At 41.9% G+C, this 17,272-nt stretch overlaps 2 protein-coding genes across 5 annotated transcripts in view; one reads left to right on the forward strand and one right to left on the reverse strand.

Annotated features, from left to right (window-relative positions):
- Nucleotides 1-17,272, reverse strand: part of C1HXorf58 (chromosome 1 CXorf58 homolog) — a 38,663-nt gene that overhangs the window by 18,343 nt on the left and 3,048 nt on the right. For 2 of the 4 annotated variants that reach the window (XM_024106904.3, XM_065579454.1), the window contains exons 3-4: nt 3,536-3,635; nt 1,802-1,896 (exon numbers count right to left, since the gene is read on the reverse strand). In XM_024106904.3, coding sequence (XP_023962672.2) covers nt 1,802-1,896; nt 3,536-3,635 — 195 coding nt within the window. Of the gene's footprint in view, nt 1-1,801; nt 1,897-3,535; nt 3,636-4,277; nt 4,487-17,272 lie in introns of those variants that run through there. The other 2 variants (XM_065579443.1, XM_065579444.1) reach the window with 2 other exon arrangements.
- The window catches only part of APOO (apolipoprotein O), a 66,133-nt gene continuing 53,249 nt past the window's right edge, over nt 4,389-17,272 (forward strand). Inside the window, exon 1 of the mRNA XM_005281545.5 lies at nt 4,389-4,527. Coding sequence (XP_005281602.2) covers nt 4,519-4,527 — 9 coding nt within the window. The 5' untranslated portion in view covers nt 4,389-4,518. The remainder of the gene's footprint in view (nt 4,528-17,272) is intronic.

The raw sequence follows: 17,272 nt of genomic DNA on the forward strand, positions 1-17,272 counted from the left end.
AGCCAATTGGACTTTTAGCAGCCTGGTCAGCTGTGCTGACAGGAGCCGCTAGGGTCCCTTTTCAACTAGGCATTCTGGTCGAAAACTGGATGCCTAGCAACCTTAGTCAGCCCACCTACGTGTTGTAAATTGCAGGATTGGAATCTTAATTCCTGCAAAAATGGAATAATATAATTGAAATGCTGACAGTTTAAAAATTGTTAAACACTATAATTCGTTTAAAACATCTTATTTAAATGTAGAAACAAGTCTGGAAATTCATGGCTATTTGCATTTAGCATTTAATTAATTTTTTTAAAGGACAAACTCAAATCAAATGCATTTGTTTGGTTGATCACACAATGAATAAACAATACGAGATTCAGATTTTGTATGCAGAGCAATTGGAGGCAGTAAGTCTGCCCAGAGGGCATGGGAGTTGCAGAAATGCAAGGTATCCACCATACCCCTTTGTTAAGGTACCTGTACTTGGTTAGTGCAGACTAGTCAGAGAAGGGACATGAACAATGCAGCTAGTGAATATGCTGATTCAGCTCATCCCCTGGTCAGGCTTCACTGGGAAAAGGCTCTCTGTGGAAGCCTGGCTGCAATTTAAAGCTGCTCTCTTCTGCCTGAAGCTATGGACGTAGTAGTGAAAACTGCAAATACCACCAGCTTCCTCCCTCAATGTCAGTTTCCACACAGGGCACAAGTTATGCCCAGTATGTTTATTTGAATGTCTAAAAATATATATTTATATCTGGAGTGCTGCATGTTGGTGTGTTGTAAAAAAGAAATATAGCAAAAATAATGGTATGTGTATGCAAAATAGACAATTTTATTTCTAAATTACATTTCCTCAGGCATGTATTGAGCACTAATTCTAGATGAGATCCCAGTCCATAGTAAGTTTGCATTTTTAAAAAGAAAACATAGCTTATGGTGTGCAATAAAAGTATCTGAAAATTTCAGATTTCTATACATAGGACTACTTACCTGTCTGGCTTTCAATATGAAAAGTTAATCACCACATATCAAAAAATTCCAGTTTTTAGAAAACAAGAAAAACAATCACTTCCAGTAGAACCTCAGAGTTATGAATACCAAAGTTATGAACTGATCAGTGAACCACACACCTAATTTGGAACTGGAAGTACGCAATCAGACAGCAAAAAAAAAAAAAAAAAAAAAAAAAAAAAAAAAAAAAAAAAAAAGCAAATACAGTACAGTACTTTGTTAAACGTAAACTACTAAAAAAATAAAGGGAAAGTTTAAAAAAAGATTTGATCGGGTAAGGAAACTGTTTCTGTGCTTGTTTCATTTAAATTAAGATGATTAAAAGCAGCATTTTTCTTCTGCATAGTAAATTTTCAAAGCTGTGTTAAGTCAATGTTCACTTGCAAACTTTTTAAGGAACAACCAAAATGTTTTGTTTAGAGTTATGAACAACCTCTATTCCCAAGGTGTTCATAACTCTGAGGTTCTACTGTATTGCAAAAATAATGCCCCCATCCCAAAAAAGCAAAGCAAACAAAAAAATCATTTTCCCCACTTCGTGCTTCAGCGACTTTAAGATGAACAAGTAAAACTTTATCAAACTTTCCAAAAATACTCACCTGTGAGATAAAAATACATGAGAAATATTAGCCCAAAAGGTATTTGTTTGAGTATTACTGAACTTAGGGACCTAAAACAACATGCCCTGTCAACTCTAACATTGCTAGTGTGACACTATAATAAAAACAATTGATGGCACTTTTGGTTAACTTTAGAAAAAGTCATCATATATGCTAGGTTGAATAAACAAATATGCCTACTTTACCTGAATCTGACTTTATACTGCATACTAGGATCTTTTATAAGTTCAGCTTCTAAAGGACTCACTCTCCTCATAATCTCATATGTAATGCAATGCTCCTGAAACAGATGCAGGCATTATTCAGTAAAATTGAGCAGTTTTGGTTCCTATAATAATACACCCCACACCTGTTTCACATGGGAGTTGAGTGTTAATTAATATTTTAAAGTGCTTTGAAATTCTTAAATGACAGTTATTATAGAATTGCAATATTGTTTCTTTTTTATTACTCATTTTATTCTTTTACCCAATGTCACTCTTTTCTCTACTGAAGTTCTCTTTTTGCCCTTCCTTTCCAATGTTATGAGTTTTATTTTCTCATCTTTGCACTACAAAAAAACCAAGGTAGTTTTCGATAAGAACAACAAATATTAGGAAATACATCTCACATACAATTTTAGCTCCTCCCTTTTACTAAATCCCCCAACTGTTTAGTTGCTCATCTTCTTTCCTTCTCCGTCTGTCTTTCATCTGCTCTTAAACTATCATCAATCTCTCCCTCCACCCCATTCTCTGAACACCTCCCTATGTCTCTTGCCTTTTATTCCATTCAATGGAGTGACATTATTGCAGGAGGAAAAAACAGCTTTTCTGAATCCATTCTAATATTTGCTCTGCTCAGTGTAAGACACACAGACAGTAAGAGCAAAGAATGTGGAGAACTGTCCAAGAAGATAGGAGCTAGCCTGTCTGCTTGCCTGCATAGCAGATTCAGAAGAGTGATACTACCCTAACTCCAAAGCTACAGCTGAGGGGTTTCATCACTCTAGCGTACGGCTCCACTGGAATTCAGGGTCTTAAGGCCAAACCTTTTGGGCCTGCTGGTTAATTTGGACCTGGGTACTGGCACTTCTCCAGGAAATACTACTTTCCTCTTCAGAAGGAATGGATCAGTCAGGAGCCCATTCCACCTTTGGCAGAGTCGGGGGGATCTTCCTGAGCATATGTAATTATTCATCTGATGTGTTTATGTGATAAAATGGAGCCATGAATTATAAGCAAGGAGAAGAGACTGTGGCAATCACCATTTGTATTTGGTGCTTCTAATTGGACAGTGGCACAGTGATACATCAGGCTGGTTTCTCTTTGAGAAAAAAATGGTGTAAGCAGTTAGATCCATATTTGGGAAACTGGAAGCCTTCATAAACAGCAATTTCTTATGTACTGTAGACCTTTTTATGGACAGCACATGTTTACTCTAAAAATAACAACAATTATTGACATCCTATGCCTGGATAGCTCAATAGGGACTATGTGAAGTTTACAGCAAACAGTTGTGCACCCTTGTGAAGAGGGCCAGAACACTTCTGAGGGATTAAATGGGCTTTAAAGGGTGCATAGACTTTGTGCTGGCTATTTGCACAGGAGTGACTTTCACCCTAACTGCATTACCCTGGAGAAGATAATTTATGCTTATTTAATGTACTGTTAGAGAATTTACCAACATAACTGTTAAGATATTACTATACCACCAGTTATATCAGTGTAACTCCTTGAGGGTCTTTTTTTTCCAATTTGGTTTTATTGCTTTCTGAGCTCATTCCACAAGAAGTGTCTTCCCCTAGGAAGCTGGAGTGGTGTAACTGCCCCAGCAGTATCCCAGGCACCGGTAGAGTTGTGCTGGTAAGGTTACCCCCCGTAGCAAAGCCCTGGGTAGTTTACAGCGCGGACGGGCAGGGTTTTTCCGGAGGAGCATACCGCGGCCCGGATGGTGTGTGTTAGCAGCCTGAACAGCCTCCTGTTGATGTGACTCCACCAGGCTCGCTGGAGGATTTTAGCTGCGAGCTCTTCGTCCGCCCTGGCAGGAGACACGAGATCAGCACCAGCCCCTGCGCTCACAGTAGCGTGAGCGTATGTCTTGTTTAGTCCCTTTTCTAAAGCCCGGTCCCAGCCGTCCCGACCTTTTTTTGTGTGCGTGGCAGAAGTGGGCATTTGTCCAGTGTGCTCCTGCCGACTTGATCAGTTGGCAACTGCTCACTTTTATCCAAAAAGTGGGGTGCGGAGGAACATGCTGGGGTGGGAGAGGGGAGATGCCAGCCCCACGCGGGGGCGGGGAGGTGCTCAGGCGAGCAGTAGGGGGTTCCCCCTTTTCGCTTTAGGAAATATGGGCACCCGAGCTCACAGCAGCTGGGTCCCTACAGGCGGACCCGTGGGTGACACCGCCAGGGCCGTTTGGGGGGAAGGGAGCGGAGCCGCCGGGGCAACGAGCTGCGGGGACAGACAAACACGGGGTGCGCGTCCACACATCACGTAAGCCGAGGGGGGAGGGGACCCGGCCGTGCGGACTCGCTGTTTCCAGGCCCTTGCTTGGGCGTCCGCACGGCGTGGCGGGGACCCCGGGCTGGCAATGGAGGGGACCGGATCTCACAGTCCCGCTAACTCCTCCCTCCCGCGGGCAGCGCGCGAGGCCGGGGGGGGGGGGGGCGCCGCGGTTACTCACGGGCACGAGAGACTCCCCGCCCGGCGCGCGGCTCCGCTCAGCAGCATGACCCGGCTACTCAGAGGCCCCGCCCCCGCGTCCCTGTTGCCTGGAGACCGGGACACGTGTGTGGGGGGAGAGGGGAAACCACGCCATCCCCGCCCCTTTCCCAGCCGTTTTTGTCGTTCGGCCTCCGTAGCGGCGCGTGCGCTGTGTGGCTCTGGCATCATCGCGCAGCGACGCGGTTGGGAGCGGCGCCGCGATGTTCAAGGTGAGAAAGTCCCGTCCCGGGGGCGCAGCGCCAGGGATACCCCCGCCGCTGCCCGGCCGCCATGTCACCCGTAGCCCGGCTCAGGCCCTCGCTCTCCGCTGCCCGGCGTGCTGCCGCCGGGGGGGGCTGAGGAGGGTGAGCGGCACCTTGGCACCCACTGGGTAACCCGGCGTGAACGAGCAGGAGCAGCCCCGCCCGGGCAGCCGTTGGCAGCCTCCCCGGGTGCACGGGAGGGCCGGTGGCCTAGTGACAGATCTGCCCCAGGTCCCTCCCCTGCTAACTGCCTGCTGCGTCAGGGGTTTCATTCCTGAGCTCAGGTGCCTGTGCTCGCTGCGTGTTGCCTAGGCCACCCTTCGCTTCAGTACACGGGTGTGAATCGCGTTTGAAAATATTGGGTACGGGCTATTTGGCGCTTTATTATTATGTGCAGCCTGTCAACAGAGGGTGCTACAGGCTAAAGCTGTGGCGAGCAAAATTCTTTAACGTTAGGCATCTGATAACTTGTAGCATTTGTTATTTCATTTGCGGTCTCAATTCTGCAATTCACTGCAGCCATGTGAATTGAGCCAGACAGTAGACTCTAAGGCAGGTGCTGCAGGTGTGTCTGTGTGGGGTAGTGCTACAAGCAGGAGGGAGGCACTAACATGGCTGTGAGAGCTGGTTCCTCCTCCATTGTGAGCGTAGCTTCACGTCTATGTATGCTCAAGCACAGGCTTGGAACTAGTGAGTCTGCAAGGCAAATTGGTTGAAAGTGTATTAAAGAACAGAATTATCAGACACAGAGGTGAACATGATTTGTTGAGGAAGAGTCAACATGATTTTTGTAAAGAGAAATCATGCCTTATCAGTCTTTGAGGGGGTCAGCAAACATATGGACTTAGATTTTCAGAAAGCCTTTGACAAGGTCCTTCACCAAAGGCTCTTAAGCAAAATAAACAGTCATAAGAGAAAATATCCTCTCATGGATCAGTAATTGGTTAAAAGATAGGAAACAAAGGATAGGAATAAATGGTCTATTTTCAGAATAGGGAGAGGTAAATAGTGGTGTCCCCCAGGAGTCCGTATTGAAACCAGTCCTATTCAGCATACTCATAAATGGTCAAGAAAAAGAGGTAAACATTGAGGTGGCAAAATTTGCAGGTGATACAAAATTACTCTAGATCGGGGTCGGCAACGTTTGGCACGCGGCTCACCAGGGTAAGCACCCTGGCGGGCCGGGCCAGTTTATTTACCTGCTGGTGCGGCAGGTTTGGCCGATCGCAGCCTCCACTCGCTGCGGTTCGCTGTCCCGGGCCAATGGGGGCAGCGGGAAGCTGTGGCCAGCATATCTTTCGCCCGCGCCACTTCTCGCCGCCACCATTGGCCCAGGACGGTGAACCGCGGCGAGTGGGGGCCGCGATCGGCTGAACCTGCCACGTCAGCAGGTAAATAAACTGGCCCAGCCCGCCAGGGTGCTTACCCTGGCGAGCCGCGTGCAAATGTTGCCGACCCCTGATTTAGATAATTAAGTCCAAAGCAAACTGTGAAGAGTTACAAAGGGATCTCACAAAACTGAGTGACTGGGCAACAAAATGTCAGATGAAATTCAGTGTTGATAAATGCAAAGTAATGCACATCAGGAAACATAATCCCAACAATACAGACAAAATGATGGAATCTAAATAAGGTATCACCACTCAAGAAAGTGATCTTGAAGTCACTGTGGATAGTTCTCTGAAAACATCCACTCAATATGCTGGAGCTGTCAAAAAAGCTAACAATGTTAGGAACTGTTAGGAAAGAGAGAGATGATAAGATGAAAAAAATTATAATGCCTCTATAATATAAATCCATGGTATGCCCATATAATGCTGAATGCAGATCTGGTTGCCCTGTCTCAAAAAAGATATATAGGAATTGGAAAAGGTACCGGACGGGCAACAAAAATGATTAGGGCTATGGAATAGCTTCTGTGTGAAGAGAGATTAAAAAGACTGGGACTTTTCAGCTTGGAAAAGAGATGACTAAAGGGGATATGACAAAGGTCTATAAAATCTTGACTGGTGTGGAGAAAATGAATAAGGAAGTGTTTATTTGCACCTTTACATAACACAAGAACTAGGGATCACCCAATGAAATTAATAGGCAGCAGGTTTAAAACAAACAAAAGGAAGTACTTCTTCACACAACACACAGTCAACCTGTGGAATTCTTTGCCAGAGGATGTTGTGAAGGTCAAAACTCTAACAGGGTTCAAAAAAGAACTAGATAAGTTTATGGAGGATAGGTCCATTAATGATTATTAGCCAGGGTGGGCAGGGATGCAACACCATCTAGCCTCTGTTTTCCAGAAGCTGGGGATGGATCACTTGATGATTGCCTGTTCTGTTCATTCCCTCTGAAGCACCTGGCATTGGCCACTGTCAGAAGAGAGGATACTGGGCTAAATGGACCATTGATCTGACCCAGTGTGGCCATTATTATGTAAATTTCAACAAGTGCTTAACTCTATGCATATGTAGCCTTTCCAGGATTGACTGGTTACAGAACAGATCCCTCCAGAGCAGCTATTTGTTTACCTGTTGCTCCAAATGTAATAAACAGCATGAATTAATTGGAGGTGCATTAGAATAGTTTGGTTTCATTCAAAAGAAAATACAGCAGCACAGGGAAATATCCAGGCTTAGCATATCATGTGAATCTGCCAAGTATGAAGTCTAAGGGCACATATACTCAAAAATATAAGTCAGCCTATGTTAGGTTGACATACAACCACAGCAGTGATTAGTGTTGTGTTTGATATCCACGCTACCTTCCTCTTGTGAGTGGTGTGCAATCTGACTTAAGGGGCAGTGTGGCCACTGGTAGCCCGGCTCTCGGCTCCCTGCCAGGCTGCGCCCTGGGCTCCCCACAGGGAGCCTGGTGGCTACCCCAAAGTTCCCCGGCGTCTGTCCCAAGGCTCTTTGCCGGGAGCTGCCCAGACTCAGGACATGGAACTCCCCTGCTGGGATCCCAGCTGAGAGCCGGGGGGAGTGAGAGGGGAGAAATCTGAGCTCCTAGCAGCAGGGAGCCAAGAGCCTCCAAGCAGTACCAGCAGTCCTCGCAGGGAGTGGGTACCTGGGAGCCTCTGTGCAGAACCAGGGCTCCCTGCAGCTGTGACAGCCAGCTTTCTTGTCTGTTTCATGGACCATGAAATTGACAAGAATGACAGCCAACAGCCAGTGTAAGTATAGTGGCTACAGGAACACTGAATCGCTCTAACTACACCAATATAAGCCCTATGCCTCTTGTGGAGATAGATTTATGGCGGTCTAGTAGGGCACTTACAATGGCTGTAGCGTGTACACTGACATAATTAGGTGTGCCTTACATCGACCTAACTCTGTAGTGTAGACCAAGCCTAAGACATTTGTATGATATTTTTCTTACTACTACTGACACTACAAAGATCAGCCCTTAAATACTGAAATAGTTTTCAAGATCTTAGAAATTTATGAATGTACTATACAAATCTTTCAATGCCTATCTTTTACTTTCTACTTGCTTGTTTACAATGTTTCTTACTCATTTGTATGGTTGTGAAATTAACATGTCCGTGTCTTTGCTTCCCATCCTCTAGTGCCTGAAGCATTTTTATTCATGTATCCAGTTACAGCTTTGGCCAGCACAGCTTTGGAAATGTTTTTTATAACTACTGCTGTAGAATTAGCTGAAGATAACTGACTTTTAAAGTGATTAATTTCACATTAGTTACACTGAATGTTTTACAAAACTTCTATTGCTCATACTGATATTTTAACATAATTGTGTCAGGTTAAATATATCAGGATAGCATTATAGACATTGTTCTTTCTAACTTTCTCTCCTTATGAATCTTTTTAGTTAGTTATTGGGAGCTATTAGGAGTTAGTTAATGGTAGCTTGTAAATAGCTTGAGTACCGTTAGTGTTCGTGTCCAAAGAGAGAGGGTGTTACAGTTATGTCTGCAATTAATGTTTAGAAAGAATATATGTTCATAGGTTTCAGAGAGTTCATATGGTTCTTAACCAAAAACAAAGTTAAATTGAACATGATAGTAAATTACATCTGTCACATTCCCCCATGATATTTTAAAACTTATGGTGTCACAAGACCCACAGAGTTTGGCACAACTTTATTATTTTCCACAGAGTAGTACCCTAAAACATCCAATATGGTGTTGAACTGTAGCTAATCGATGACCTCAAAATGATTTTTTTTAATGAATTTATTGTGCAGTGCTGAGCATATTATCAGCGTTCAGGATAAATAACAATTAATTACAGATGTAAGATGTCCTATGACTTACGTTTTCATGTTCATTTAGTAATCTACATTCTTAAGTGGAACTGCTACAGAAACCACACGTGTAAATGTTTCCATTAAAATGTGTAAATATTTTTTCAATATGACAGCAATGGTCTCTAGTGCCATCTATTGACAAGTAGTAGGAATTGACAAGTGGAACTGGCTGAAAGTCAAAATTTCCTTCTGTGGGAAATTCCAAAATTTTGAAAACAAATTTAGTTCTGTTTTGCAGCAAAATGTAGAATTTTTGAAATTTCTCACAAAAGGGGAGAACCTTAAACTCTTTTGGAAATAATTTAAATGTATTTTGTTTCAAAAATTGTGAAAGGAAGTCGAATCTGGGTGACGAGGCTCCCAGCTCAGCTGTGGCTCTGAGGGCTTCTGGGCTCCTACCAGGAAACTCTGAGCAGGATTTCTCAGGGCTTCAAGACCCCTTACCTTGGAGCCAGGCAGGGTGGATTTGATTTAAATCAAATAGCTTTAAATCATGATTGATTTAAATCACTAGTCAGGAAGTCTCAATTTAATCATGGATTTTTACATGAAGGTGCATTCTTCGTTGTTATAACATTAATACATATAGATGTAGGTTTCATTTTTAGAAGGTACACACTATACATTTTTAAATAGTGATTTATTTTGAAAACTTTTCAGATTAGTTTTACATCTATATCAAAATGAATGATTGGTTATTTCATTTACCAAAGGTAATTGAAGCATATATTTATGAAGTCATTGGGAGGTTAACTATCTCCAATTCAATAGGTTAATCATTAATATTTGGAGGATTTTCTTGCCATGCTGTATTAGGAGGAGAACATCGACAGACAGACATTTAAATTGTTGTATTTAACTAAAACAACATTATTATGTATTCTGGATTTTTTTTCTTCAACAGCAAACATATAATGTTTTAACAAAAGAAGCATATGAATTTTTGAATTTAGTTAAACATTCAAGTTTTTTAAAATCAGGTTTGTTTTTATTAAAATTGTTTTTAACTAAAATAGTTAAATGAAATATTAAAAAAAACCACAAAAATTAAATCAACTAAATCACTTCAACAGTCTCTGAATCCAAGTGCTTAAGTGACTTCCACCAGTTCACTGGTGTGACTTTCTTTAAAACAGCATCAGCAAACATATATTTCTTGAATGGTTCTTATTCCCAAACTGGGTCTTTTTTACGGCCTGCTGCCATTATAGGTTTTCCCTTTTAGTGAGAGAATGGTCTGGTAGATCTCAAATCAATGAAGGCTGCACTCAGAAAGACCTCAAGACTTCTGGAATATGCTGCTCAAATAGTTTTATTTTTGTTTGTACTGCCTGTCCCTCCCTTCTCATATTTATCTCCAGACTTTTTCTCCTTGTCTAGATCTATTCCGCCCCCAACAATCTTCTATTCATTGAACTTTTTAAAACTTTGCACTTTTAGAGAGAGGTAAGGGATTGACTCTGTATACACAAATTTGCAAAGGGACAATAGGGTTGAGGTCTGTTATTTCTCACCTCTATATATAATTTATTTATTTTAAAACATTTTTGCTGTTAACAAGCATGTTATCTCTGGAGACACAAATCCACAGTTTGAGAACTGCAAAACTAAGCATCTCTGATGGTATCTTCTAGACTGAGCCCCATTGGGTAAATAGAAAGATTAACCTAAATAATCTATACAGAAGCCTATGGAATCCCATAAGATTGGGTCCCTAATCCATGAACTATTGGAACTCATTTACAAAACTTTTCTTAAACATTACATGAATATATTGTATCATACTATAGAATTAGAATTTATAATCCCTATTCCATGATGAGATATCTTTGAGCTATAATCTATCTGATTTTTTTTATTTAAATCAGATTTTTTATTTTTTAATCGTTGATTTTTATCCACCCTGGAACCAGGCATTACAGCTCTGCTGCAGGGATCCTGAAAGTTCTCGGATCCACTGGGGCACAGCACATAGAAGTGCTGCCCCAGAGCTGCAGACCCTGGAAGACCTGGGGCTCCTGACAAGCTGGCAGGAAACTAGGCAGGGTTCTGCCAGAAGGAGAGCAACAAAAATGATAAAAGATTTAGAAAATGTGACCTCCGAGGAAAGGTTGGGCTGGTCTATGCTACATGGGCTCTGCCAATACAGCTGTACTGGTGTAGCTATATCAGCAGAGCCCCCTGCTGTAGATGCTGCATATGTTGACAGAAGAAAGGTTTGCTCCTAGTATAATACCGCCTCCAGGAACAGCACTAGCTGGGCCAACAGAAACACTCTTATCTTGGCATAGCTATGGTGACTAGGGGGTGGATGTTTATTTGTTTTTAACACCCCTGAGTGGCATAGCTATGCCAACAAACTTGTAGCATAGACCTGGCTCTTGAAAAAATTGTCCCACTGCCCCTTAAGTAGTATAGTGCCCTGCACCTTCTCTCGTACGGGCATACCACACCTATTCCAGTTAGTGTCCACAGAGAAATGGGTTATTGTCCAAACCAACTTAACCACTTGATATGGAATCAGGCAGTATGCCGTGGTTCGATTATTCACAGCAATAAGATTTACAGATCCATTTGTGCACTAAAGTCCAGATAGCAGCATGTAGATGTGTGTAGTTGGTTATGGGCTGGTGTAACTGTGCCCCCAGTAATATGTACATTTCCAGCAAAACACCTCATACACAGTACACCCAATTGTCCACCCCTTGCCATAGGCCATTGATCCTGCTTCTCCATAGTCATAGGAGAGGGGTACAGCCAAACATCTCTGGATTTACACCATTTTACACACTCCTCCATTGATTCCCAGTGAGCTCCTCCCCTTCTCATTATTCCCATAGGGCTTGTGGGGCCCACCTTAGTTGCCATTCTATTTCCAGGCACCATGGTAGCTATTACACAGGTTCTGGCATTTTGCATTCCCATACACATCTCTCCAGCCCCCTCCCCATCCCCAGCTCAGCCTTTTGAAGCCATCCCCACCCACGTCATGAGGTTTTCTGTTCATTGAAACACAATGATACTAGCAACAAGACAAACACTACAGACAAGACTTCTTTAAATCACTTACTACTACATTTAGTTCTTTAAGGTAGTGCAATTTGTCTGTAACATCTCAGCCACCAAGTACAATTATTGCCACACAGCTGCCTTAACCTGTGCTGTCTTTACCTTGAGACTGTTCAAAAGGCAGTAAAACATCTTTTACTCCAAAAAATTCCAGTGGAATATAGCAGACCTCTGTCATACTTTGTCCCAAACAAAACAAAAAAACCAAAAACATTTCACATAAGTATCCAAAGTGTACCCTCCATTAAAACTTCAGAAAAATAAAAGTGTGGAAAGGCAGGGGGAGCGGAGGAGAAAGAAGTGGAAAGAAACCAATGAAGCCTGTCAGGTCAGTTTAAAGTATAGGCTACCAGCAGCAAATTAAGTAAACTGAGAAAAAGAAGAAAAGGATATAGTTAGCTCTGAACCAAGAGTAGGCTCCCCGGGTTGAAACAGTTGTGAACCTTTATCCCCAGGCTCCCAGCCTAGCTCTGGGAGAAGAATGGGGGTTGTTACCTGCTCCTGCAAACCCTGCCATTTTTCACTTTGAAACCTTTTCTTTTTTTCCTCCACTCCCCCAGGACCAAGTCCAAGCTCCTGTCTCTAGGTGGTCTGTTAACTCTGCTTCTGACTCTAAACCCTGTTGTGCCAAATCATCTTTAACAACCCCAACTAATTTACAACCCTTCAGCAGCCCTTGCTGAAACAGCACCAAATTTGAAAGATTACTGGCAGCTTCCCATAATGCTGCCCCTACTTCAAACCTCTCACAAGTGGACTGAAGTGCCTCCTTTCCCTGGAAGGCATTCAGTCCCAATGGGCAGGAACCTTCTTCCACTACCCATATACCAAAGGAGGGTGGGCTCCTAGCCACTCCGCATCCCTCTGGGTCCCGTAACACTGCCTCCATTTCCTTTTTAATCTCATCCCAGGTTGACCCCTGCATCTGGTATGGGCCCTGGTTCTTCTTTCTCTATTTATCCAAAAATCCTTTACCTTGGCTTGCCAGAACCCTCAACTACCATCACAAGAGTTCGCTATACCCCCTCCAAGCAGCTGCACGGACTGTTGGGGAGGGGGACTTACAGGCTGCCACTCACCTATCCAATGCAATCTGAGTCAATGCGATCCAAGAACAGGTTTGATAAATATCTGTCAGGGAGGCTTAGGTTTAATATCTTGCCTCAGTGTGTGTGGGTCGGACTAGATGACCTCTCAAAATCCCTTCCAGCCCGACATTTCTATGATTCCATGAAACAGATACTTTTCCAAAACATTTTGGTTTTGACAAAGTGGCATTTTCTGATGACAACCTGTTTTGTCAGAAAATTCCTGACCAGCTCTATTCACACCAAGTGAAGTGGGGACTTTGAATTTTACAGCCATTTGAATGGATGATTTGCACTAATTTCCCTTGTAAACTGTATTTTTCAGTACATTAGAACCTCAGAGTTATGAAACCAGAGTTTCGAACTGATTGGTCAACTACACACCTCATTTGGAACCGGAAGTACTCAATCACGCAGCAGCAGAGACCAAAAAAAAAAAAAGCAGCAGCAAATCCAGGACAGTACCGTTTTAAACATAAACTACTAAAAAAATAAAGGGAAAGCAGCATTTTTCTTTTGCATAGTAATGTTTCAAAGCTGTATTAAGTTAATGTTCTGTTGTAAACTTTTGAAAGAACAGCCATAACCTTTTGTTCAGAGTTAAGAACATTTCAGAGCTAAGAACAACGTCCATTCGTGTGGTGTTCGTAACTCTGAGGTTCTGCTGTATATGCCACATAGTTCCAAGTGATGATAATAAGCAAAGTTGGCATTAAAAGTGAAAGCCTTAATTGTAAAATCACTCGTAAAATTCACTCCAGAAAATTGAGGTGTTGTGGGTGGTAACTCGTTAATTTTTGTTTGAATTCCAGTTGTTTACAGTCAAAAGCTCTGATAGATTGGAATTATCTGTACACTTTTAACAGCATGTTATTTTGCTGTTGCTTTTCACTGTGAAAACAACTTCTTGATAAGTTGTCATGATTCAGGCTCAGACTGATTTTTAATTTCACTACTCAAAGTTAATTACTGTTACCCTTGAGCTCTCTTTACCGACTATATTAAAATATAAACAGCACAAAAATACTAAATACACATTAATATTTTAATCACATTTTCGTTCCTTCTAGTTATCTACATTCAGTACTGGTTCAAAGTGGTTTAGGATGTATACAGTAGTAGGCGTTTTTAAACTTCTGAAAAAAATATGCTGTGCTGTTGAGGTTTTCTGCTTCTTAAATTCATGCATTTCCATTGCTGTCTGTTCTTCATTTCTCAGAATACACGTGATATTTCCAAACTTTGGAATATTTAAGTCTTTAGATACTTATAGAGTATGTGGTTTTGTTTTAAAAACTGTTAACATTTATTCGGTGCTTTTATTTTCTAAGGAGACCATTTGCTCTTGGCCTGCATGATATTTTGTTAGTTGTAGCTTTACAGTTAGGACAAGAAAGAATTGCCAGTTATTGTCTGTTAGAAAAACGAAGGTAATGTAAAATGTATATAGTTTGTTTCCAATTAAATTACTACACTAGATCAAACCACTTGTTTTAAGACTTTGTTACATTGTATATAAATGAAGAAACTAGTGATAATTAAAGGAAAAATAAACTTTCTTAGGTATTTTAGGACAAAATTCTCAAGTCCAAAGCTGAGCAAACTGTACTATGTTGATAAATTTACAGCAGCTAAACTAGAAATTATTTTTCATTGGTTAGATTCATATCACATGTTGAACTGCTGTTTTTTTTTCTCCTTGGTCTTTACATAATCACTTCCTGCCCACAGTCTCAGTAGATTTAATTGCTTGCAACACCAGATTTGATCTCTAATTTACATGTAATTGTAGAACACAAACTTTGTGTCATAAGATTATAATAAGAACAACGAGGCGTCTTTGTGGCACCTTGGAGACTAACACATTTATTTGGGCATAAGCTTTCGTGGGCTATATCCCACTTCATCAGATGTGTGAAGTGAAAAATACAGTAGGCAGGTATAAATATACAGCACATGAAAAGATGAGAGTTGCCTTTCCGAGTGGGGGGAATCAGTGCTAATGAGGCCAATTCAATCAAGGTGGATGTGGCCCATTTCCAGCAGTTGACAAGAAGGGGTGAATATCAACTGAGGGAAATTTTCCTTTTTTATAGTGACCCAGCCATTCCCAGTCTTTATTCAGGCCGAATTTGATGGTGTCAAGTTTGCAAATTAATTCCATTTCTGCAGTTTCTCATTGAAGTTTCTGTTTTGAAGGGGGGGAGGTTGTTAAAGAATGGCCACTTTTAAGTCTGTTATTGAGTGTCCAGGGAGATTGAAGTGCTCTCCTACTGGTCTTTGAATGTTACAATTCTTGATGTCTGATTTGTGTCCATTTATTCTTTTGCGTAGAGACTGTCCGGTTTGGCCAATGTACATGGCAGAGGGGCATTGCTGGCACATGATGGCATATATCACATTGGTAGATGTGCAGGTGAACGAGCCCCTTATGGTGTGGCTGATGTGATTAGGTCTTATGATTGTGTCCCTTGAATAGATATGCGGACAGAGTTGGCAACAGGGTTTGTTGCAGGGATTGGTTCCTGGGTTAGTGTTTCTGTTGTGTGGTGTGTAGTTACTGGTGAGTATTTGCTTCAGGTTCAGGGGCTGTCTGTAAAAAAAAAAAAAAAAAAAAAAAAAAAAAAAAAAAAAACCCTTAAATCGCCCATAAAGTATAGTATACTGTACATGGTTTCGTATATACAACCCTGTACAGTAATATGTATAGTGTACGCATAAATAGCATTTAATTTATGTTACACTCTTGGCCATTCAATTATTTGTCTGTTTTATTTTGTTTGTAAGAGTTAGCAGTTTTCTTTTAAAATATATCTTGCAGAATTTGTTTACGGGGGGAGGGGAGGGGGAGCCAGTGCCAGTAGAGGACGCTATAATGACACACCAATCTCAGTGAAGAAAACGAATGTTTGAAGGGATATTTTAGGAACATAGGATCTGCCATATTAGGTCACATGATAGTGCATCCAGTTCAGTATCCTCTCTTACAGTGGCTAGTACAGATGTTTAATTTAGAGGAAGTGTGATACATCCATGGAAGATGATAATGGAGTATCTGGCTCATCACAGGTGGGCAAATCCCAGTGCCTAAAACCAACCCCCTGACTTCAGGCAATGGGGAAATGGCCAGTTGTTCCTTCTTGGTATTTGTACTCAAGGATACAAGAGGGAAAGAACACCTTCTCTGTGTACTAGGGCAGTGATTGCCGACCCTTCATTATGAGTGCATTTGAGAACCTGACAGTTTAAAAAAAAAAAAAAACACAGGCAATCCAGCAGCGTTTGGGGCTTGTCTATATGAACATATTATTTGCTGGAGTACAAATGTACAGGTGAGTCACATCATACGCGCATTTAACTTATGCAAATTCAACTATAAGCACTCGGCAAAAAAAAGAAAAACAACAAGATACCTGTAAATAGTGTGAGCGATTCCACCCGATGAGCATATGCCCCAGAGTGAGCGTGAGATGGGAGACGTGAATCTGCTGTTCCCTCAGTCGGTCTCAGTTCCCGTGTGCCTCTCATAGTATGATCATCTAGCCACGCTGAGTGTGATTCTAGTGTTTAAAGATACGTATTTTTCGTACAACATGGTCCCTAAACACAAGCCAACTACTTCATTTGGTGCTCAACCAAAGAAATAGCGACCTGTTCCAATGCTGGAGGAAAAACTGACTGTGTTGGACTTATTGAGAGACGGTATGTTGGTCTCCAACGTGGTGCGTAAATATGGCCACAATGAATCTAGCATCCATGCCATCAAGATTTGAGAGAGAGAAATTCGTCAAGCCGTGGCATCAAGTGCTCCAATAACTGCTAAGGTGACGAGCCAGGTGCGTGATAAGACTTTAGTGAAGACTGAAAAGGCATTAAACTTATGGCTGGAAGACATGAACCGTAAACGTGTGCCTATCGATGGCAACACATTGCGAGAAAAGGCTCTTAGCCTCTATGTGCTGTTCAAACCTCCTGCCGAAGAGGGACAGCCTTCTGATGAGAAGGAATTCAAAGCCAGCCAAGGTTGGCTTAACAGTTTTAGGAACTGCTTCAACCTCAAAAACGTGCAGACTACTGGTGAAGCTGCATCTGCCAATGAAGAGGCAGCAAAAGCCTACTCCGAACAATTAAAGAAAATCATAGAAGAAAAGGGCTATCTTCCGGAACAAGTTTTTAATACTGTCGAGACTGGGCTCTTTTGGAAAAAAATGCCCAACCGCACTTACATTTTGAAATCAGAAAGACAAGCCATTTAATAAAAGCATTTAATAAAGCCGGGCTTGCTCTAC

This window comes from Chrysemys picta, chromosome 1, assembly GCF_011386835.1.
Source record: "Chrysemys picta bellii isolate R12L10 chromosome 1, ASM1138683v2, whole genome shotgun sequence".
Lineage (NCBI taxonomy): Eukaryota > Metazoa > Chordata > Testudines > Emydidae > Chrysemys > Chrysemys picta.